Source organism: Leucopleurus acutus, assembly GCF_964270905.1.
Source record: "Leucopleurus acutus genome assembly, chromosome: 2".
Classification (NCBI taxonomy): Eukaryota; Metazoa; Chordata; class Mammalia; order Artiodactyla; family Delphinidae; genus Leucopleurus; species Leucopleurus acutus.
Genome location: NC_139143.1, coordinates 79,851,368 through 79,873,561, shown reverse-complemented (window position 1 = coordinate 79,873,561; position 22,194 = coordinate 79,851,368). Strand labels below are relative to the sequence as shown.

The 22,194-nt window shown below is 49.2% G+C and overlaps 2 protein-coding genes across 2 annotated transcripts in view; one reads left to right on the top strand and one right to left on the bottom strand.

Moving 5' to 3' along the window:
* Nucleotides 1–12,168, bottom strand: part of IQGAP3 (IQ motif containing GTPase activating protein 3) — a gene marked incomplete at its 3' end in the record, with an annotated part of 39,388 nt that extends 27,220 nt beyond the window's left edge. Inside the window, exons 1-9 of the mRNA XM_082856041.1 lie at nt 12,117–12,168; nt 9,483–9,570; nt 4,507–4,663; nt 3,800–3,877; nt 2,421–2,497; nt 1,611–1,678; nt 1,408–1,521; nt 987–1,165; nt 462–540 (exon numbers count right to left, since the gene is read on the bottom strand). Coding sequence (XP_082712167.1) covers nt 462–540; nt 987–1,165; nt 1,408–1,521; nt 1,611–1,678; nt 2,421–2,497; nt 3,800–3,877; nt 4,507–4,663; nt 9,483–9,570; nt 12,117–12,153 — 877 coding nt within the window. The 5' untranslated portion in view covers nt 12,154–12,168. The remainder of the gene's footprint in view (nt 1–461; nt 541–986; nt 1,166–1,407; nt 1,522–1,610; nt 1,679–2,420; nt 2,498–3,799; nt 3,878–4,506; nt 4,664–9,482; nt 9,571–12,116) is intronic.
* A 3,396-nt stretch (nt 12,169–15,564) lies between these two features.
* TTC24 (tetratricopeptide repeat domain 24) lies at nt 15,565–20,762 on the top strand (the record flags this gene model as incomplete). The annotated part of the gene is made up of 10 exons (XM_082833433.1): nt 15,565–16,270; nt 16,461–16,664; nt 17,276–17,404; nt 17,557–17,669; nt 18,036–18,134; nt 19,177–19,274; nt 19,431–19,531; nt 20,193–20,289; nt 20,424–20,579; nt 20,681–20,762. 10 exons carry the CDS (start codon nt 15,565–15,567, stop codon nt 20,760–20,762), a joined length of 1,785 nt encoding a protein of 594 aa, XP_082689559.1.
* Nucleotides 20,763–22,194: the final 1,432 nt, after the last annotated feature.

Sequence of the window (22,194 nt, the reverse complement as noted above, 5' to 3'; positions counted from 1 at the left end):
CTAGGGCCCAGCCCAAATTCTTCAGCTTGATATTCACAGCCTTCCCATCTCACTACCCCATACCCTGAGGATATCCTGACCTAAAAAGGTAGAGGCACGCTCCATCCTGGGCTTTCAAGCAGCCTCTCCTGCCCTGATCTCCTACCCCCATCCATTCTCCAAACTCTCTTCTTGAAGGACCCCAGACCAACTGCCCCCGGGACCAAGAGCTGAAAAGCCTGCCCCTTTGCCTCTGTCCACTCTATGGATGTCCATTCAAACAGAAGCCCCCTTGACAGCAACCACTTCTCCAGACGTTAACAGACATAAAACAGAGCACACACAGCCTTGACTTTGAACTTCCCTTGAAATAAGTGTTGGCCCAAGTGAGGTCATGGGTCTTCTGGCCTGAGAGAAGCCAACCCCATAACTCCCTAGGCGGGGGCTTACCCTTCAAACCCCTCCTGGCCTTTCTCTCTTACCATTGACATGGTTGATGTTGCCCTGGATTTCAGCCTGAGTTAGGTAGCAGTCATAGATGTCCTGGCTTTCTCCATCATTCTGCAAAAACTACATTGAGAGGGGAACCTGGGAAAACCAATTCAATCTTTCTTACCCCTCCCTCCCTGTCTATAACTATTTCTTCTTCTGGGGGGTCTTCCAAAGGCCAAAGGTCAGTCTGGTTGGAAGGAATCTGGGGAAATCGTGGGATCTAACCCCCTGGCACTGACACAGTTAAGTTGAACTACCCTTTGGAATCTCCGGTCTAATCTCATCCAGTTCTACATTCCAGTCTCTCAGCCCTGCCCGAGAACATTTTCCCCTATCTTCTCTTTTGAATTCCCATTATTCTCCTGAGTTCCTCTCCTGTTTCTCAAAAATAACTGACAAGTTAGTTTCTCTAGGCAACTTTGGATTCCGGAGACAGGACAAATAGGAGTCCTGGTTTCACTCGAGATTTTCCAGGCCACCCAGCTTTTCGGCCCCTGCCATCCAAGGCTCCTTACGCGGTTCCTGGCATTGGCAGCCTTCTCCATCTTGGCCTGGGCCAGCAGCTCCTGGTAGATGGCTGCCAGAGGCTCTCGAAGATTCCCCAGCAGAGCACTGGGATTCTGCAAGGCAGCCAGGGTGTCCTTGACCACTCCTCGCTCCACTGCCTCATTGATGGCAAGAACAGCTGCATGGACTAGGAGGGGACATGAAGACAAGGTCAGGATGCCAGAGCAAACCCCAGTCCAGCTACAGCGTAACCAGCTGCAGACCCCACTCTGACGTCATCCCCTTTTTCCATCCACAGGGGCCAGGCAAGCCAGGTAGGCTGTTGGCCCTGCCTATGATGAGAAGTATCCAGGATTTATGCAGGGGCTATAAGGTTCAGAGTCCTCCCATACTCACTGAGCTACCCCAGCAGGGGAGCCTGGTCTCTACCTGCAGCCTCATCCACCGAGAGTTCATTGGCCAGGATGCCCCCGATCTTGCTGAAGGCAGGCAGCTGGAGGCCATATTTAGCTAGTTCAGAGGCCATGTTGCTGAGTTCCTCAGCTGCAATGATAGCACGGATGCGCTTCATCAGGCCCAGCACCCCCAAGACCTGCCCAGACTGTGGTGGCTGGGGAAGGAGCTGGGCTTACCTGTGAATTTCACTTTCCCATATAGATCATGTATCTGAGGGGCCAATCCCAGCCGGAAGAGGAAGAGACTAGGAAACAATGGAAGGCATTGGGGTCTATTCATTTTCACATGCTGACTATAATAGGTTTGCAGGAGATACTATGGGGACTTGGAGATGAAGACCATACAGCACCTGCCCACAAGTCATCCCCCATTCACAGGGAGAGAGGTTATTGTAAGTCAGCACAAGGCAATGCCATAGCAGAAAAATAAGATGCTGTAGGAGCTCTGGGGGGATTGCGAAGGCTTCACAGGGAAGGACACATTTCAGTGGCAGGTCACTGGATGGAGATGGAGGATGGAAAGGGCATAGCAAGCAGAGACCCACTAAGCTAAGGCACAGAGTCCTCAAAGGATGTGGGAAATGAAGTCAGGAAGAGACGACATGATGGACATAGGAACTGGTCAATTACTTTCTATGCTTTAGCCAACTGGTTGCTGATGGCTGGCTGCGAGTAGGACTAGATAGCCTTCTCCATTCACGCTGATGGCATGTGACACTCCAGATGCATCCTAATCTGACTTCCTTGCACCCCGGTCACAAGCTGAACACTCTTCCCTGCCTGCTCTTTCCCTTCATCCACACAGATCGCACATAAATGTGCCCTCCAGCATGCACATAAGTCTAAACTATGTAGATCAAAAATGTCCCTCTGAGAAGTGTTCCCTGTGGTCTATCTTCCATCCTCCCTGCTGCAATGTTTGTTGCTGTTGACTGTTGGTTGCATCCACCTAGAGGAACTTGGATGACAAAAGTCTCGGTCTCTCACCTGAGTGCATGGATGCAGTAGACCACCCGGGGCATATTCTTCTTGTCATAAATGTCCGTGGTCTCTGGCAAGAAGGTCTAGAGGGGAAACCAGCCAATTACTGCCATTGAAGACTTTGAAGCAGCACCAGATATGGAGAGAGGGGCTGAGGAATGGGTTTCTTCTCTGACCTGGGGCTTCTGGGTCAATCTCCCCAACTCTTTACAGTCAGCACTGCATCCACACACTCAGTGTAAAAGAAAGGCATTGGGGACACATGCTAAGCCAAGACCCAGCCACGGACACACAGCCCCAGATTAACCAAACGCCAGACAAGGCTATCAAGGCTATAGGACGCAGGCCACATGCTCCAGGAGAAACAGGCCCCCTTTTCATCCTACAGACACAGCCAGCCTGTGCCCCTCACCTTGGACTCTTGCCAGAAAGGTGGCATGCTGGGAGCTGGCCATGACTCCACAAGGGGCCTAATGAAACACACACCGCCAAGGACTGCAAAGGGTCAGGGCATGCCACCCCTGTCTTCAAGCCAAAGGTCTCTGATCAGTGGGGGCCCCTCTAAGAACTGAGTAACCCCAGGCATGATTTCTCATGCCACCTGGCGACTGTAATGAGGTTTAACCTCAATACCTCTTGGTTACCTTAGATACATAAGAAAAGACCAAATCTAGAGACTTAAAAGGGTTCTAGCCTCACTGAGAACACATGGCCTCTATTGATCTGCCTCTCACCAAAGCGTCTGTCTTAACTGTTATTTCCTTGTCTTATAATTGCCTTCTACAGTGAAGAAAAACACTACAGAATCTTATGCCTTAATTTGTATAGTTCTTTATAATTCACAAAAGGAATTCACACAGATCATGTGATCTTCCTGACAACCTTATAAGGAAGACAGGGGAGGGATTACTATCCCCACTTTACAGATGAGAAACAAACTGAGAGTCAAAGAGTGAGAGGACATGCAGCATGTGTCCAGTTGGGGTCCTGGCCTAGGCTTCCAAGTCTACCGCCTAAGGATGTGGTGTGTCCTTGCTTCACACTATGCAATTCTGGTGGAAAGATGGCTGGCCAACATGAGGCCCACCTCCTGCGTTACATAGGGGCCTCACTGACTAATGGGAACAATGCAACAATGCATCCTGGGCCAGGTTGCCTTCACCTCCCTTCACTTCCCTTACCCACAAGGAAGTGAAGACAGAGACCAAGTAACATGGTTCAAAGACATACAGCCTCAGGGAACTTAAACTCTTAGATCAAGTTCATTTAGAAGACACATGGAGATGAGCACTAAAGAGTGCCAGGGAGATAAAGCATGTGTGTGGTGGAGGTGCGAGTACTGGTGAAGAGCAAAGATGAACCCCAATCCTGAGACCCAATGTTACCGAAGGCAGACCGATGTGGGCTACTGCAGACAGCCAAAAGTTGATGTTGTCTGTGTGACGGAAATGCAAGCCAGTTGCCTAAAAGGGAAGGAAAGAGAAGAGAATCTATTTCCACAGTTCTCAGGGTTCCCTCTGGGTAGAGCCCAGACCACAGCTTGAAGATTCAAGGGGTGGGGGCAGAGGACCCTGTGCTATGGATTTCCCATCCCCCCAGGACAGAGACACAAAAACAGAGAGAAACCACCAGGGATGGATGACCCAGTGGGTCATTTGGGAAGGATGGCACAGGGATGGGATTAGCAAGCTAGTAAGGCTTCCTGGGAAAGGGGAGTCCGGAGCTGGGATGGGAAGGAGAGGCGGGTTGGGTTGACTAGAGCAGCATGTCCCGGAAGTAACTTAAGGTGGCAAAGCTCACAAGCCTCTGAGTGTAGACTGTGGGTGGAAAAGTCTGCTTGGAAGCTCTCATATCAGAGGCATCTCAAAGCCCACCTAGCAAATGCCCCTTGCTGCTAAGCGTAGTACACACCGCCTAGCTGCAAGACACCAATTGAAACCCGTTGTTCCAGTGCAATGATTACTAGCACCCATTTTATCCTCAATAGTACCCAGGTTTGGACAATAAATTATATGGTCACCCCACTCTCACAACTTTGAGAACAGATAGTTTGAGAGGAAGAAGGTAGAAAGTAGAGACCTCTGCTCCCCACCTGGTACCGTAGCTGCTCCATGTCATAGATCTTCTTCAGGGGAACCACAGAGGGTGCAAAACAGTGGCCCAGCTTGGCCAGCAGCACTCCGTTCCGGAGGCTCTCCTCCAGCTCCACCGGGGAAGGAAGCTCCTCCTTCAGGCAGGCCTCCATCCAGCTGAGAGCAGAGAGAAGCTTCTCACCCGCTCTGGCAAGCCACAGCACTTCATTCCAACCACAAGACCTTCCCTCACTCCCTCTCTCCCCCTAGGCAGCCTCTCACTCTCTCCTGCCTCCTGTTCCTGTCCTACTCCCAACTCCCCTCTCTGCCCATTGCCTGGCTGTTCCCACCTTCTCCCAAGCTGCCGCAAACACCTGGATTGGCCTATCCTCAGCCCCCACCCACCCTATACATCTTCCCTGACAGATACTGAAGCTGCCCATCTTCAGTGAGGCTTAAACAGGCTCTTACCTGTTACATGATATAACCTCTCACTCAGTCTGGTTATGCATTTGACTGTTGAACCAAATTGTACCTGCTCACTTCTCTTATTCTGCAAGTTCTGAGAACCCAGGTATACAAAAGTCATGTCTACACAGCACATAACCCAGCTTTGATGATGATGAGGGGAGTAGGGAAGCCCCAGGGTTGAAGCGAGGGGAGCAGCACAAAGGGAGAGAAAGGTCACAGCCCTTCGAAGCAGAAGACCTGCTTTCCATGCCATCTCCCTCACTTCACCTCTCTGGGCCTCAGCTGTATAATCTGCAAAATGAAGATACCACCTGTACCTCCTGCTTCAGTGGGCAGCTGCCAGGATTAAATGACTTAATGAATGTGAAAACACTTTGAATATAAATGTAAAGTATTATTATGGCTGATGATTGTATGAGGGAGAGAATAAGGGCTTCTCCGCATATTGGGGCCTATAGGAAAGATCTGTTTTCAAAGAGAGAGCTAGTCACACCTCCCTTCATGCCTTCCCTGACAGAAACACCCTGGTTTTCTATCTACCCCATCCTACCTACTTTCTTTGGAGAACATTAAAAATATGCTATTGATTAAAAGGAAAGAATTAAGCATTTATCCTGTCTTTAGAGCCAACATCCATTCACAGGAAATATGGGGTACAGAAGAACACGTTGAGGGACACAGGAAGCGAATAGACAAAGCCAGAATGTAGGATGTTCTACAGGACAAATGACCCGGTTTCTTCAACAAGTCAATGACATAAAGAACTGTTTATGTCAGTTCCAGATGAAAGAAGACTTAGTAGTACATAACAACCAAATGTAAAATGTGAACTCTTTCAGATCCTTAACTGAATAAGCCAACTGTAAAAATAAATGATTTTTTCAGACAATCAGGAAAATTTGAAGATGGCCTGGGTGTTGATCCAAGGATTAATGGATGACTTAGGTGGGTATTATAATGGTATTGTGGTTATGTAACCAAGTGTCCATATATAGAGATATGTATTAAAGTATGTAAGGGGATAAAAGGACGTGATGTTGTCTTTGTTCACAGATGGCATGACTGTCTTTGTAGAAAATCTGAAAGCATGATACCAGAAAACTTGTGGCGTTAATAAGTGATTATAGCAAGGTTGCAAAAGACAAGGTTAATATATAAAAGTCAATTGTGGGACTTCCCTGGTGGTGCAGTGGTTAAGACTCTGTGCTCCCAATGCAGGGGGCCTGGGTTTGATCCCTGGTCAGGGAACTAGATCCCACATGCATGCCACAACTAAGGAGCCCGCGAGCCACAACTACGAAGCCCGCCAGCCACAACTAAGGAGCCCGCCGGCCACGACTAAGGAGCACATGTGCTACAACTAAGAAGCTGGCAAGCTGCAGCTAGGAAGCCTGCAAGCTGCAACTAAGGAGCCCACCTGCTGCAACTAAGACCTGGTGCCACCAAATAAATAAATTAAATAAATATAAAAATAATAAAATAAAATATTATAAAGCAGAAACTAACACACCATTGTAAAGCAATTATACTCCAATAAAGATGTTTAATAAATAAATAAACAAATAAAATAAAAGTCAACTGCTTTCCAAATCACCAGCAACAAACAAGTGGAATTTGAATTAAACACAATACCATTTACATTAGCACTCCCCAAAATGAAATACTTAGGTATAAATCTAACAAAATATGTACAAGATCTACATGAGGAAAGCTACAAAACTCTGATGAATGAAATCAAAGAACTAAATAAATGGAGAGATAGTCCATACTCATGGATAGGAAGACTCAATATTGTCAAAATGTTGGTTCTTCCCAACCTGAGCTATAGATTCAATGCAGTCCTAATCAAAACCCCAGCAAGTTGTTTTGTGGATCTCCACACACTGATTCTAAAGTTTACATGGGGGCTTCCCTGGTGGCGCAGTGGTTGGGAATCCGCCTGCCAATGCAGAAGACACAGGTTCGGGCCCTGGTCCGGGAGGATCCCACATGCCGCGGAGCAGCTAGGCCTGTGCGCCACAGCTGCTGAGCCTGCGCTCTGGAGTCCGCGATCCACAACTACTGAAGACCTCGCACCTGGAGCCCGTGCTCTGCAACGGGGGAGGCCACCGCAATGAGAAGCCCGCGCACCACGGTGAAGAGTGGCTCCCGCTCGCGGCAACTAGAGAGAGCCTGCGCAGAGCAACGAAAACCCAACTCAGCCAAAAATAAATTAAAAATAATAATAATAATAAATAAAAATAAAGTTTACATGGAGGCACACCCAGCTAACTCAGTCGGTGGAGCATGGGACTCTTAAAATTTACATGGAGAGACAAAATACCCAGAGTAGCCAACATGATATTGAAGGAGAAGAGCAAAGCTGGTACACTAACACTACCTGACTTAGCCACAGTAATCAAGACAGTGTGGTACTGGTGAAAGAATAGGCAAATAGATCAGTGGAACAGAACAGAGACCCATATAAATATAGTCAATTGATCTTTGACAAAGGAGCAAAGGCAGTACAATGGAGCAAAGATAGTCTCCTCAGCAAATGGTGCTGGAATAACTAGACATCGACATGCAAAAAATGAACCTAGACCTAGACCTTACACCCTTCATAAAAATCAACTCAAAATGGAGCATCAACTTCCAAGTAAAACGCAAAACTGTAAAACTCCTAGAAGGCAACGGGGAAACCTAGATGACCTTGGGTATGGCAATGACTTTTTAGATACAACACCAAAGGCACAATCCTTGAAAGAAATAATTAATAAGCTAGATTTCACTAAAATTAAAACTTCTGCTCTACAAAAGGCAATGTCAAGAAAATAATAAGACAAGCCACAGACTGGGCGAAAATATTTGCAAAAGAAAATATTTGCAAAATACACATCTGAGGGAATTCCCTGACGGTCCAGTGGTTAGGACTCGGCATTTTCACTGCCAGGGACCAGGTTCAATCCCTGGTCAGAGAACTAAGATCCCACAAGCCACATGGCACGGCCAAAAATAAATAAATAAAATAAAATAAAATAATTATTTAAAAAAAGACACATCTGGGCTTCCCTGGTGGCGCAGTGGTTGAGAGTCCGCCTGCCGACGCAGGGGACACGGGTTCGTGCCCTGGTCTGGGAAGATCCCACATGCCGCGGAGCAGCTGGGCCCGCGAGCCATGGCCGCTGAGCCTGCGCGTCCGGACCCTGTGCTCCGCAACGGGAGAGGCCACAAGAGTGAGAGGCCCGCGTACCGCAAAAAAAAAAAAAAAAAAAAAAAAAAAAAAGACACATCTGATAAAAGATTGTTACCCAAGATATCCAAAGAACTCTTAAAACTCAACAGTAAGAAAACAAACAGTCTGATTAAAAAATGGGACAAAGACCTTAACAGACACCTCACCAAAGAAAGATATACAAAGAAGATATACAGATGGCAAAGAAGCATCTGAAAAGATGCTTCGCATCATATGTCATCAGGGAAATGTGAATTAAAACAATGGTGAGATACCAATATACACCTATTAGAATTGTCAAAATCTGGAACACCGATAACACCAAATGCTGCTGAGGATGTGGAGCAACAGGAATTCTCATTCGTTGCTGGTGGGAATACAAAATTGTACAACCACTTTGGAAAGCCGTTTGGTGGTTTCTTACAAAACTAAACATACTCTTACCATATGATCCAGCAGTTGTGCTCTTTGGTATTTAGCCAAAGGAGTAGAAAACTTACATCTACATAAAAACCTGCACAAGGATGTTTATAGCAGCTCTATTCATAACTGCCCAAACTTGGAAGCAACCAAGATGATCCTCAATAGGTGAATTGATTAATAAACTGTGGTACATCTAGACAATGGGATATTATTCAGCACTAGTAAAAACTGAGCTAGGAAGCAATGAAAAGACATGGAGAAAATTTAAATGCATATTACTAAGTAAAAGAAGCCCATCTGAAAAGCCTACATATTGTATTATTCCAGGTATGTGAAATTCTGGAAAAGGCAAAACTATGGAGACAGTAAAAAGATGAGTGGTTGCCAGGAGTTGGGGGTGGGGGTGGGGGTGCGGCAGAGGGAATGAATAAATGAAACAGAGACTTTTTAGGGTAGTGAAACTACTCTGTGATACTATAATGATGGATGGCTATGTCATTATACATTTGCCCAAACTCATAGACTACAGTATACAACATGAAGAGTGAACTCTAAGGCAAACTATGGATTTTGGAGGATTATGTGTCCAAGTAGGTTCACCAATTGTAACAAACATACAACTCTTGTGGGGGCTGTTGATAATGGGGGAGGCTATGTATGTTTGTGGGGAGGAAGCATGAGGAAAATCCCTGTATCTTTCTCTTAATTTTGCTGCGAACCTAAAACTGCTCTAAAAAATAGTCTGAAAGAAAGAAAAAAAAGATGCTATTTCAACTTTCCCTTTCCCATAGAATGGACTCTTGTCTTTTTGTATTTGCTTTGGGGGCAGGTGCCTGGGGTGGGCAGGGTGGGAAAGGGAGACCAGAAAGAGGCGGTCGCTCTGCTCACCGCTTGGCTTCCTCCAGCCGGCACAGGTACTCATAGGCGACGTTCTGCCGCCTCTGCTCATCCATTTCCTCAGCTGTGAGGCGTTCATCTGAGGAACCAAGGAGGGGAGCATTAGACAGAGGGCTGTAGCAAGCTTCTTCTTAACAGACTTTCTAAGGCAACTTTGCTCGGAAACCGGAGGCATCTCCCACATGTCTGTCCCCCTAGTCCCAGGACACTGGCTCCAATCTTCTCTCCCATCCAGTAAAGCTTTCCTAGTCAGCACTCTGTTAAAGGGAGGCCTCCCCACCCTTTAAGAGGGGATCCTTCCTGTATTGGAGGCATTCCTTCCCTTTCCCCTCTAGCCATCTTCCTGACCTCCCCCTTCCAAAACCTACTTCACTGCGCTTCCCTCAGTACCTCCTAGTAGGAATGTCCAGATCCCTCCTTGGTTGGGAACTTAGCTCCTCATTTTATCCCTAATTAGATTCTGAGTTCTCCAAGAACTGTACTTGTGTCATCCTCCTCAGGTACTCTCCCAGAGGCTAGGTTAACAGGACTAACTAGAACTCATCATTCAGCAGCCATTCATTCATTCAATACCTCCTATATGTCAGGCACTGGACTAGTGGACCCCTACTCTCAAGAAGTACAAAGATTATTATTAGAAGAGAAAAACATGTAAGTAAAAAACTTCAACCTGATGTGAGAAGTGCGATCATAGCTCATGAATAGTCTATGGACGTAGACATAGAGAACGGACATGTGGACACAGGGCGGGAAGGGGAAGGTGGGACAAACTGGGAGAGTACGATGGACATATATACACTACCATGTGTAAAATAGATAGCTAGTGGGGACAAGGTATAAAGCACAGGAAGCTCAGCTCGGTGCTCTGTGATGACCTAGATGGGTGGGATGTCGGGGGGGTGGGGAGGTCCAAGAGGGAGGGGATATAGGTATACATATAGCTGATTCATTTCATCGTACAGCAGAAACTAACACAACATTGTAAAGCAATTATACTCCAATAAATAAATAAAAATAGTCTATGGAAGCAGCAGAGGAAGCAAAGGATTCTACCTGTGAGTAGAATCTTGAATGAACAGGCAGAAAGGGAGAAAAGGCAGTTCAACAGAGGGAACCATGTGAAAAAAAGCCACTCACTTGGGTTTAAGTGGAAGGACAGAGAATTTTAAAAGATCACAAAGGTGTATTTACTCTCCCTTTCGGTATAGGTCACCTGAAGAGTAAAATAGTCTCCAAGCTAAATAAAATGCAGACAATCTCTGACTCCCAAACTCAAGAACAGGAAATCCCTGAAATGAGACAGCATTCATATTCTGCCTTAGCCACAGCCTCCTTTTATCCTTTTCCCCCCTCCTCTCCCCTATCTCTCTAGTCTCCTTAGGGAAGACAATACAAAAGCCGACAAAATGAGAGAAAGCTACACACATACACCAAGAAAATAAAGTCAGAGAGCTTGAAAACAGAGACAGAGCTTAGCAAATGTCTTTGACTCAGCACTTAATGTTGTTCCAACTCTTTCTCTCTTTTCATTATGTTGCATATCCTGCAATATGATTGGGGCAGGGGCAGGGCTTCTTTGAATTGTCAGTTAAGCAAGTTAAAACACAAACACACACACACACCCCTCCATGTTCAAATTGGAAAGCACTGGCCAATCGCAGGAAATCATCAGTTCTTCTGAGGGGGGTGTACAAGAAACAAGTTTTGGTTGCTAAGCATGGAAAATAAACCAGTGAGTGACATCACTTCAGAGTTATGAATTGAGGACTGTGAGAGATGGGCGGGACTTTGTACACACACACAGAGTCTTAAAAAAAAAAAATCAGTTTTCCTGTCCTTTTCAGATCTGGAACTAGCTTTCCTTCAACAGATAGGTGGACGTGGACTTCGCTTTTTGAATCCTAATGGAGAGCAAGGGAAAGGAGTAGATTTTGCTTTTCTTTCAGAAGGTCAGATGGAAACCTTTCCGCGGTCCCATTTTTCGGACCCCAGTCTCTCTTTCTAAAGCAATGTTTTTGAAAGTGTGGTACTTGGACTACCCGCATCACAATTATGTGGGGTGATGGAAGAAGCACAGCGGTGCTTGTTATAAATGCAGATTATGGGCCCAAGTCGAGACCTATAGTTGCTAAAGCTCTGGGATAGGATTCAGGAATCTGCATTTTAAATTAGCTCCCCGGGTAATTCCGACACCGTCAAGTTTGAGAGGCATTGTCTCAAAGAAGCATCAAAAAGTCAAGGAAGCCCCCGCAGGCCTTTTTAGGCGTCCCGTCCCCCGGTAGCGCTTAGCAAGTATGGTAGCCAAGAGTAACTGCCGAATTTTTAAGGGGCCATCCAGACCACCTACATTCTCCCAGCCCAGGAGCCCCAGAATTTGGGAATAAGTGAGAAAACTCTTTGTAAGCTTTGAAGCACGACACAGAAGTCGGAGCGTTTCGCAGCTCACAGGTTTACTCCCGCCCGCAGGAGTCCGGGCTGAATGCTCCCTCCCCACTGAGCACAGTTCGGCCGCCCCTTGCTTGGTTGGCCCTGCGCCCAACCCCAGCCCCAACCTCTCCCAGGACCGCCGAGTCCCCGACCAGTGGCATCACTGCCGGACCCTTCTCGGCCCCTTCTGGCACTCACAGGTCGCCCGGGACGGGCCCGTTCCTCTCCCTTCCATGTTTCTCCTTCTTCCAGGTTTGAATCTCCCGCCGCCCGGCCACCGCCCCTCATCGTACCCACAGGCAGACAGGACACGTCCTGTCTGTGCCGCAGGGGCCTCTGGGATTTGTAGTTCCAGGCTTGGGAGGTGCGCCGCCGGATGGGACGAAGGGTACTGTCCAAGACCGGGAGGGGCGCTCCCGGAGGGGAGCTCCCGTTCCTGTGGTATTTTGGGTCGCTGTTTCTCCAGGGCTCCTTCGCTGTTAAACCGTCTTATTTGAAGTAGCCCCTGCGCCTACCCCTGCCTCTATCATTTTCCCCTGGTATTCCCATTAACCCCCCACACACACTCTTCCTATAGTGTTCTTTGGTCCCTTTAACTTGAGGGCCTACTCTCTCTATATATATATAATGGAATATTAGCCATAAAAAGGAATAAAATATTGCCATTTGTAGCAATGTGGATGGACCTAGAGAATATTATGCTTAGTGAAACCAGACAGAGAAAGGCAAATACTATATGGTATCACTTATACGTGGAATCTAAAAAATAATACAACTGAATGTATATACAAAACAGAAACAGACTCACAGACATAGAAAACAAACTCGTGGTTACCAAAGGGGAGAGGGAGGCAGAGAGGGACAAATTAGGGGTATGAGATGAACAAACTACATAAAATAGAGAAGCAATGAGGATTTACTGTATAGCGCAGGGGATTATACCCAATATCTTGTAATAACCTGTAATAGGATATAATCTGCGAAAGCACTGCATCACTATGCTGTACACCTGAAACTAACACAATATTGTAAATCAACGATACTCAATTAAAAAAATTCAAAGGACTGGATGAAGTTTTTGAGGAAGAGCATGTAAAATAAGAAATGAGCAAAGGCCAGAGTGTTGGGGAACACTAGCATTTAAGAGGTGGACAGAGGGCAAGCAAAGGAGATGGAGAAGGAGTTGTCAGCACAGGAGAAGGACAGCCAGGACACAGTGGGTCATGGAACCAAGTGAGGAGAGAGTTGCAAGGATATATCAGATACAGCAGGGAATCAAACAAGAAAAATGATTCAGAAATGATGACTAGATCATTGAGAGGTCATTGGAACCTTGGTGAGAATGGTTTCAGTCCCTGCTCCCTCCCCAAATCCTCCTCTCCCCTTAAGAGAGGCTACTCAGTGAACAACAGACTGAGCTGCATATTTGGTTCTGGCTATGCTGTGGTAGCATCCTGAAGGCCCAGCCCATGGGCAGAAGCCGCAGGCTGCTAGGAGAGCCGGCCTCGGGCATGGGCACCATCTGTGGCACACAGCACCAGGCCTGCACGCAGCAGGCACTCAGCAGAGGCTGCCTGGCAAATGCAGGTGAGCCCAAGTACTTCCTTATAATTTTGTTTCTGGCCATGGCCTCTACTTAAAAGAGGCCTTTCTCCCAGATAAATGAGGACATTTGCTTTCTGATGCAGGCCATCCTTGGTGAGTTAGGGCAGTAGGTGCCTGTTGTCCTGGGGCCTGCTGTCCTCTCATTAAGCAGAACCTGGAGGTTGCAGATCAGTGGAGCTGGAAAAAGGAGTTCCGGGGGCAGAGAGGCTCTTCTGATCTCCAGGCCCTTCCTGACCATCAACCTTTCACCCTGTTTCCAAATGTGAAACTATCACACAGAAGCACAGTGTATAAGAGTGCGTGTGTGTTCGTGTGTGTATGTGTGAAAGGGTTCACTTCTGGGACAACCCAAGCCTCATTAAAGCTCGCAATTACGGTTAGTGGAAGGGACCTTAGGCTAATTAGCCCAGAATCAGAAAACCTGGGCTCTAATCCTAGCTACATGAGTGCTCTGTGACCTCAGGCAAGTTACATCTGCTCTTCTGAGGTCCCTTCCTCTGTGAAATGAGGGAATGGGATAGACGATCTTTGAAGCTGTGACTAGTAACAAGCCCTTGATGCTTTGATTCTTGCCTGAAGTGAAGGATTGATGCGTGTGTCTGCAAGGGTGGGGAGAGGTGGGGCAGGAAGGGCAATGGAATTCAGGTATCTGTGCCCAAGCACCAGCAGGGTTCAGCACTAAGATAGGGCATTTGAGCTGTCAATCAAAGAATTCCCTAGGAGTGGAGGGAGGTACCTGGTTGTCTAGGAACCCCAGGGGCTCTGAGCTAAGAGACAAGGGAGGTAACCCTAGCCTGAGGGACCATTCCAGAAAGCCAGCTACAGAGGAGATCGAGGGAGGTAAGGCGTTTTGTGTCTGGGGCCCCAAGACCTTGTGGGGGCAGCCGGGAATGCCTCAGGAATGCGGGTCTCAAAGAGACAGGATTCCTGGCTGTTCTTAGGAGCAGGGGGAGTTTCTTTGAAAAGAAAATGTATCACCTCTGCCTGCTTCTCCTAAAGAAAAAAAAAAGGGGAGAAGAAGAAGCAAATGGGAGGGGCTGAGAGCTCAGCTACTGGATCTTTTCCACTCCTTTTCCTGTCTCTTGGGAGGAGAGTTCATGAAAAGGCTTTGCCTTTCTGAGGGAGAGATACTAATGGGAAACACATGCTGATGAGAGAAATGTATTTGGGTTTAAGAGTGCCCTGGAGACCAGAGCAGGATGTTGGGGGACTGAAACTAGCAAGCAGACAGAAAGCCAAGGAGGTAGGGGAGAAAGAGGTTCCCCTCGAGATAGGGAGTAAGCAATAAATGGAGAGACAGTAGCCCTGCCCCTGGAAGTTGGCTCCTTGCCAATTCCATGGCCTATGCACCTTTGTGCCACCAGTGCCTTGTGTGGCTCCCTCCCGGCACACAGCAGGAGCTCACTGTTTGGTGAGCTGACTTGAACTATACCTTGAGATTAGACAGCAGGAGAACCTAGATATGAGTGGGTGTCTTTGGAGGCACAGGGTGAAGGAGATGGTGGAGAAGAGGCCCTGTGTGTGCTCTGTTCGTTCATCCATTCATTTATTCATTCAATAAACCTTTTTATTGTGGTAAAATCTCTATATATAATAATAATCTAATGATCTATAAAACTTTTTCATCTCATTCAATAAGCATATATTGAGAATCTATGTGCCAGACCCTTCAAGTTGCTCCAAATCTAGTAGGGGAGATAGACAAGAAAGTCAATAACCCTAAACCCAGTGTGATAAATGCCGTAAAGGACACAAGGTACTATGGGGGTACAGAAGAGGGACCCAGTTGGTTGAGGGGAGGGGCTTTCTGAAGGAAGCTTGAAGTGAGTCTTGGAGGACGAAAAACCAGTCTGGACATTAGAGTGAGAGTTAATATGGTGTTCACCGGGTTAGATGAAGCAAAGTGAGATGTCAGAGAGAAATCCTTGACACCCTGAGGGTCACACCAGGGCAGAGGTAGAGCTGAATTGCCTAGAGGGATAGTGCTTTGGAGGAAGCCAAGGATGACACACTGACCCCTCTGCTCCCTATCGTCAGCACTATGTCTTCCCTCAACACTGAGGATACCCTGCAAGAGCCCTCGCCCTCGCCTTCAAGCTCCAAGAAGAAAAAGAAGAAAAGAAAGTGGCCACGGCAAGAGGCCAGAATCCAAGCCCTCACCAGGGCTGGCCACAGGGCCCTATTGGCTGGTCAGAATCATGAGGCCTTGACCAGCTTCCAGAGGGCCTTCCTCCTGGCTTCCAAGTCACCACAAACCAGGGACACCCCTGTTCTCCGGGCCTGTGCCTTCAACCTGGGGGCTGCCTACGTGGAGACTGGGGACCCAGCCAGAGGGCTTGAGCTGCTCCTACGAGCTCAACCTCAAGAGACAGCCCAGGGCGGGTGTCATGGCGACCAGTGTTTCAACGTGGCTTTGGCTTACCACGCCCTGGGCGACCTGCCTCAGGCTTTGGCCTGGTATCACAAGGCCCTGGGCCACTACCAGCCACTAGGTGACCAGGGGCAAGCCCAGGCAAGAATGGGAGCCTGCTACCAGGCTCTGGGACAGCCTGAGCTAGCAGCCCACTGCCTGCAGGAAGCGAGCCGGGCCTACGCCCAAGCAGGGCAACCCAGGGCTGCAGCCCTGACACTGGGGGCTGCAGCGGGCTGTATGCTGAAGAGCGGGCAGCATGGGGTGGGTGATGTGCTGCAGGTGCTGGAGGAGAGCTGGAGGCTTGCTGAGAGGAGCACTGAGCGAGGACTGCTGGGTGAGGCCTTTGGGCAGAGAAGGTGCGGGATCTGGGGAGATTAAGACTTGGTGATACTCTGAGAAGTGGGGTGGAAGCAGAGGCAATTCTGAGGACTGGGGGAACCCTGGGAGAGTGGGGCAGAGGCTGCAGCAGTACAGCTTCAGCTGCATCTGACCTGGCTACCACTGACCTTGGCCATGCCCTCTAGGGCAACTCTATAACGACCTAGGCGTGGGCTATTCCCAGCTCCAGCTGTTCCCGCTAGCAGCAGAGGCCTTCCAGCAAGCCCTGCCCCTGTGCCGGGGGCCAGGAGAGGAGGCCACGGTGCTAAGAAACCTTGGGATGGCCCACAATGCCCTCGGCAACTATCAGGAAGCCCGGGAGTTTCACCAGAAGGCTGCCGACACACACGGTGGGTACCAGGGGCTGGGGAATGGGATTGGGGCCAAGGGACTAAGAAGGGGTTCCAGCTGGGGCCCGGAGGCTGAAGAGTAGATGGACGTTTAGAACTAATTATGGGACTGGGAAGTCCAGAACAGGGGAGTGAGGGTGTGCAGGGGGTGCAGGAGATGGGATAGCCAGACAGGACAGAGGGTCATGGGCCTAGAGGCTGAGGCCTGGGGTTGGGAAGGCAACAATGGGCAGAGGGAAGAGCCCTGGCTGGTAGAGGAGGCCTGAAGTGGAGCCAGTGCTTGCTCTAAATGATTGTGTGACGTTTAGCGAGTCATTTTTGCTTTCTGAGCTTCAGGTTCTACATGTATAAAAATGGAGCTTTTAATACGTGCCTTGCCTGACGCCCTGGAATTATACGTGGCTCAAATAGCATGGGGGAGGCATTCAGGCCAAAGCTCAGGACTGAGGAGAGGCTGGGTTTCAAGCGTTCAGGCCTCTGTGGTGCATCTGGAGGTGTGCCAGGGTTGAGCACAAGGACTCCTGGCAACCCTCCCTTTGTCTTTGGGGGTAGGGTCCTGATGCCCCAGCAGCCAAAGTCCTCTCTTAATATGGGGCGGGCTCTATCACCAGGCTCTGTGGGGCAGCGGTGGGAGCAGGGCCGGAGCTTTGGAAGCCTGGCATTTGCACTGAGCCAGCTGGGAGACCACAAGGCTGCCAGAGACAACTATCTACATGCTCTGCAGGCTGCCCGGGACACTGGTGAGGGTGAGGGGGTTTGCAGGTGGCTTGGGGTGGGACAAAGGCTGAGAATCCTTGGGGCTGGTGGGGAGGCAGATAGGGGGACTGGGGGTGGGGAGTACCTCTGGAGGTGTAGGGAGCTGTGGGAGGACCTCTCAGGCTGTCTTCCCCAGGGGACGTGAAGGGGCAATGGCAGGCCTGTGAGGGTCTGGGGGCTGCTGCAGCCAGACTGGGGCAGCATGACCAGGCTTTGAAGTACTATAAGGAAGCGCTGGCCCGGTGTCAGGTGAGACCCTCCATCCCAGAATCTAACTCTTCCCCAATATCCCTCCAGCTGCTCTCCTGCTATCCTTTCTCTGGCTGATATTCCTGCCTTCTCCCCACCATTCATTCACTCGTCCAACGTGCATTGAGCACATTGTGTGCTAGGTCCTGGGACACTCTTGAGAGGAAGAGTCCATCTCTGTCCACAATTCTGGGCAGGCGGTGGCAGGACCCTGGCAAAGGCATGGAGATGGGCTAGAAAAGAGGGGAGACAAAGTCCCCTTCCCTCCCCCTTCCCTCCCCCTTTCCTGTTTCTTTCTTCCCCGATCCCCAGAGGACCACAAAGCCCAGGCTTCCTCCATTACTCCATTATCCACTCTCTCCCCAGAAGGAGCCAGATTCTGTGCGAGAGCGGCTGGTGGCCAAGCTGACAGACGCCATAAGGACCCACTTGGCCCGGGGTGGGCTGCTCCCAACCCACACCCTGGTGAGATGACACCTGAGACAAGGAGCGGGTGGTGGGGAGAGGTTACCCAGAGAAAGGGGTGGTGGTGAGCAGAGCTGATGTCCTCAGGGCTGCTGCCGCACTTGACTGCTCATCTGTGTTCATCGGCCCTGGGGCCTGCATATGGGACATATATCACTTTTCAGAGGCCACCTGGGGATGGGGAGGTGGGCGGGGGATTGTGGCACGTCTCCAGCACTAGGGCTGTGCCAGGGCCTTGGCTGAGTGGTAACTAGCTCAGTGGGTGAAAGCCAAGGTGTGCCTTCAAAGATACTGAGCAAAAAATCTGTGAGCAGGTGGAAAGGTTTGTCCTTGGCTGCAGTTCCCCAAAGGGCCACAGGATGGCAGTAGTGCTCCAAGGGCGTTCCTCTCTCCCCTCCCTCCTTCGCTGGGGGGCATTTCTCTGTGGGTCTCTAGCCGTGCCCCTCCCTCTCTGACCCCTCCTCCCCCTCTCGCTACCTCCCAGCCTCTCTCAACAGGTCAGCGTCTCTCCAGCTGCCTCCTCCCTCACACTCTGAGATTTCTCAGGCAACCTCCTATGCCAGGAATTGAAATTATACTTTACTATTTGTTATATTTATTTACTAGGTTTTATGTTCTGTCTTATTTGAAAGACTAGGACACCATATTTATAATTTGCAAGTAAAATTAAATTAGCCTGGTATAAGCAGAGGACTGGATTGGGGGTCAGAAGACCTGGGTTCCAGCTGAAGTTGGCCACTGACTTTGTGTGACTTTGTCCCGGAGACCCCAGGCAGGATGAGGTGGTCATTAAGCTCTGGCCAGTTCTGACAGTCCATGAGCCCGAGTTCTAACTTGAGAGTTACTAGCAGGGACCATAACACGACAAAGGGCCTTGCCCTGTAATTTCATCCTCAGACACAAGGCACAGCCCAGCTGTCTCTAGCACTTCTCTGTCCCTCTGGGGCCATTGTGTGTGGAGAGAACATACATGCACACCACAACCACTGCTGGGGTGGCCATTTTTCTCAAACTGATTCCCTTTACTCCCCTTCATTCCCAGACCTCAGCTCCAGGGGGGCCCCAGGCTCCAGGTGGGGCCTGCCCCGTGGTGGGGACCCCAGCCAGGGTGGGAAAAGGCACAGCAGGAGTGCGTCACAGGTGAGTGAGTAGGGCAGGCAGGAACAGAGCTTCAGGTGTGGGTATGGCCTCTGGAGGGTGTTGGGAGGTGTCATAGCCTGGCAGCGGCCGGGGGGATCTGGGGAGGGGGGGATCTGGCCGGAGTGCCACTCTGCCCCCTGTTCCCTGCCCCTACAGATCTTCCGATAGGTGGGAAGATGAGTTAGAGGAGGGCCACGAGGGGAAAGAGGAAGAGTCGGCGAATGTTCTCACGACGTCTTGGACACCAAGACTGGAGCGTGAGTCTAAGTAGGCTGTTTCCAGCTGTGCATCGCTTTCCCCCAAATGGGAGACTCTCACTTCCTTTATCCCCACGCCCCACTCTGTCACTTCCCTGCCTCAGGTCTGATACTGAGGCCGCACCCCACACACATTATATTCCCAACCCCAGGACCAGCCCTCCCCACTTTCTGCTTGTCTCTCAAGGCCCTGGCCCATTTCCCCTAAACACTTTCCTGAATCGCCTCTTCCTCCCTGCTTCCGAGGCTTTCCTAACATCTAGAACTTTGTATCTTGGGGCACCAAGGCTTTCACACCTACTACATGCCAGGCACTGGATGCTTTTCTTACCTTAGCTTACTGTTTACTAGTCTCTTCCCCCAAAGGCTTGGCACTCTGAGGACAGAGTTCCTTGCTACTTGGTGACTTGAATTCACTGATGTCTTCTTTTCAGTGTGTTTTCTTCCAGGCATCAGTGACACTGGTGAATCATCCCCAACTTTAGTAGGCCCAGGTTTGCCAAGCACCTGCCCTGTACAGGTGTCTCCTCTGTGTACAGTGACCAATACATCCCCTGATACCCACCCTCCTTGTTCTTCTCCCAAAGATGTCTCGTTCCCACCATGATGGTTCTTGGTGCAGAGAGGCCTGTGATGAATGTGTTTGGTCCTCTCCATTCAGGTCCAAGACCCAGGGCCAATCTCTCATTTGGAGGCCAAGGCCCCCTCAGAATGGAGAATCCTGGCCTTCTGGTCACCAACGGCCCCCACAGCAAGAGGTGGGTCCCTGCGGGAAGGGAAGAGGCCTGGAGAATGGATAAAAGAAGTAGGAGAGGGTGTGGCTTTGGATGACTTTAATGGAACATGAAGTTGGGGGAATGGTGCTTTGAGCCTCTTTGTCTTTGCCCTTTAGCAATCGGAACAACCCTCACCGGGCTCTGGAGGCCCAGGGTGTCCCCTGCCTCCTGCACAGCCTGAGTGCAGCCCTCAGCGAAAGGGAGAGTCCTGCTGAACTGGGGGACAGACGGCTTAAGCCTACTCCCTCCTGCCCTGGAGCCTGCGAGCAGAGGTAAGGGTCAGAGAGGGTAACAGAAACGGGAGCCAGGGCAAGCTGCCTTCTGTTTGCTCCCTAATCACTCCCATTGGCAAGCCCCTCTCTGCCTCCTTCAGGTCATCCAAACAGCCCAGGGAACCCCCCAGCAGGAACCCTCGGAGGAGATCCACTGAGTCTGGCTTCTGCATGATCATGTGACCCTCCCCTGCTGGCCACAGCATGGCCCCTACAGTACCTCCTCAACATACACACTTCAGGGGCTTCTGGGGCTGAGCCCCTTCCCAGTCATTCCCAGTGAGCACTGTATGGACACAGAATACAATGTCAGAAAGTGGGATCCGGAGCAGGCTGGACAAAGCCTTTGCAGTCTCAGCACTGAAGCGGTCTGTGTGCTCCTCGTTGGGATTTTTGGACTCAATAAGCAAAAGAAAAATGGAAAACGGATGGTGAACTTCCCCCCTTTCCTTCTGGATTCAAACCTCACAACTGCCAAGGCCCCTGCCAGTTCTTAAAACCATGACATCTTGGTTAAGAGGCTTTGGAGTCACTGACTCCATTTTCTCACATGAGAAATGGCGATCTAATGCTACAGAAGATACGCCTTAACCAACCAATGGATGCATTCCTCTTCCTCCAAGAAACATAGCAGATCCTGGATACAGGCCCCTCAGGCCTGTAGCAAAACTGCTGCCAGCAGCTGCAACAACAGTATTATGTAACACTGATCACTTAGCACATGCCACACACTGTTCCAAGTGCTTCACAAGTGTCTTCTCCTTTAATCCTCACAGCAGATGAATCCCCTTTCACAGATGAGGAAAACAAGGCACAAAAGTTAACTGGTTTGCCACCCAGGTCACACAACTAGTAAGTGAAGCTGCGATTCAAACCTAGGCAGTGAGAAGCTTCTAGAATGCTGTGCAGTCAGTTCTACTCCCCCAGTTAAGCCATTGCTTACCGAGTTGGTTGTGTTTGATACCAAATGTGTTTATTCCAGTTGTGTTATTGTAATATGTAATTTAATTAAATTGATAAACTAAGAGTGTGAAAACAAGCAGTTTCTATGAAAACTAAATTGAATCCTTAGAAGACGTGATTCAGGTGACTCACCTTAAAAACTGCTGTTGAATTAGATGTAAGCAGAGAGACTATTACAAATTGGGGGAAAATCATAAAAATCTAGATGAATTTTGCACTCAGTTTGCTTCAAATATACAATAAATTTTTTTCCACCTTAAGGACACAGACTGCAAATTGCAGGTGATATGTAAGTGGTGAAGTTTATGAGATAAAGAAGATGGAGAACTACAATCTTTGGCCCTATCCTCAGAGACAAGACCCTGGTCACACTTTGACAGATGGCAAACGAATGGTTTTTTTTGGCCATGCCATGTGGCTTGTGGGATCTTAGTTCCCCCACCAGGGATTGAACCCTGGCTCTCGGCAGGGAAAGCGTGGAGTCCTAACCACTGGACCGCTGGTGAATTCCCTGTATTTTTTGTTTTAAGTTGAAATAAGATCATCTACTCCCAGTCATGTCAGATAAGAGCATGTACTGTACTGTGAATTACTTCACAATGAAATTTTGAGGATGCATTAAAATATTTGTAGAGGACCTACTATGTTCCAG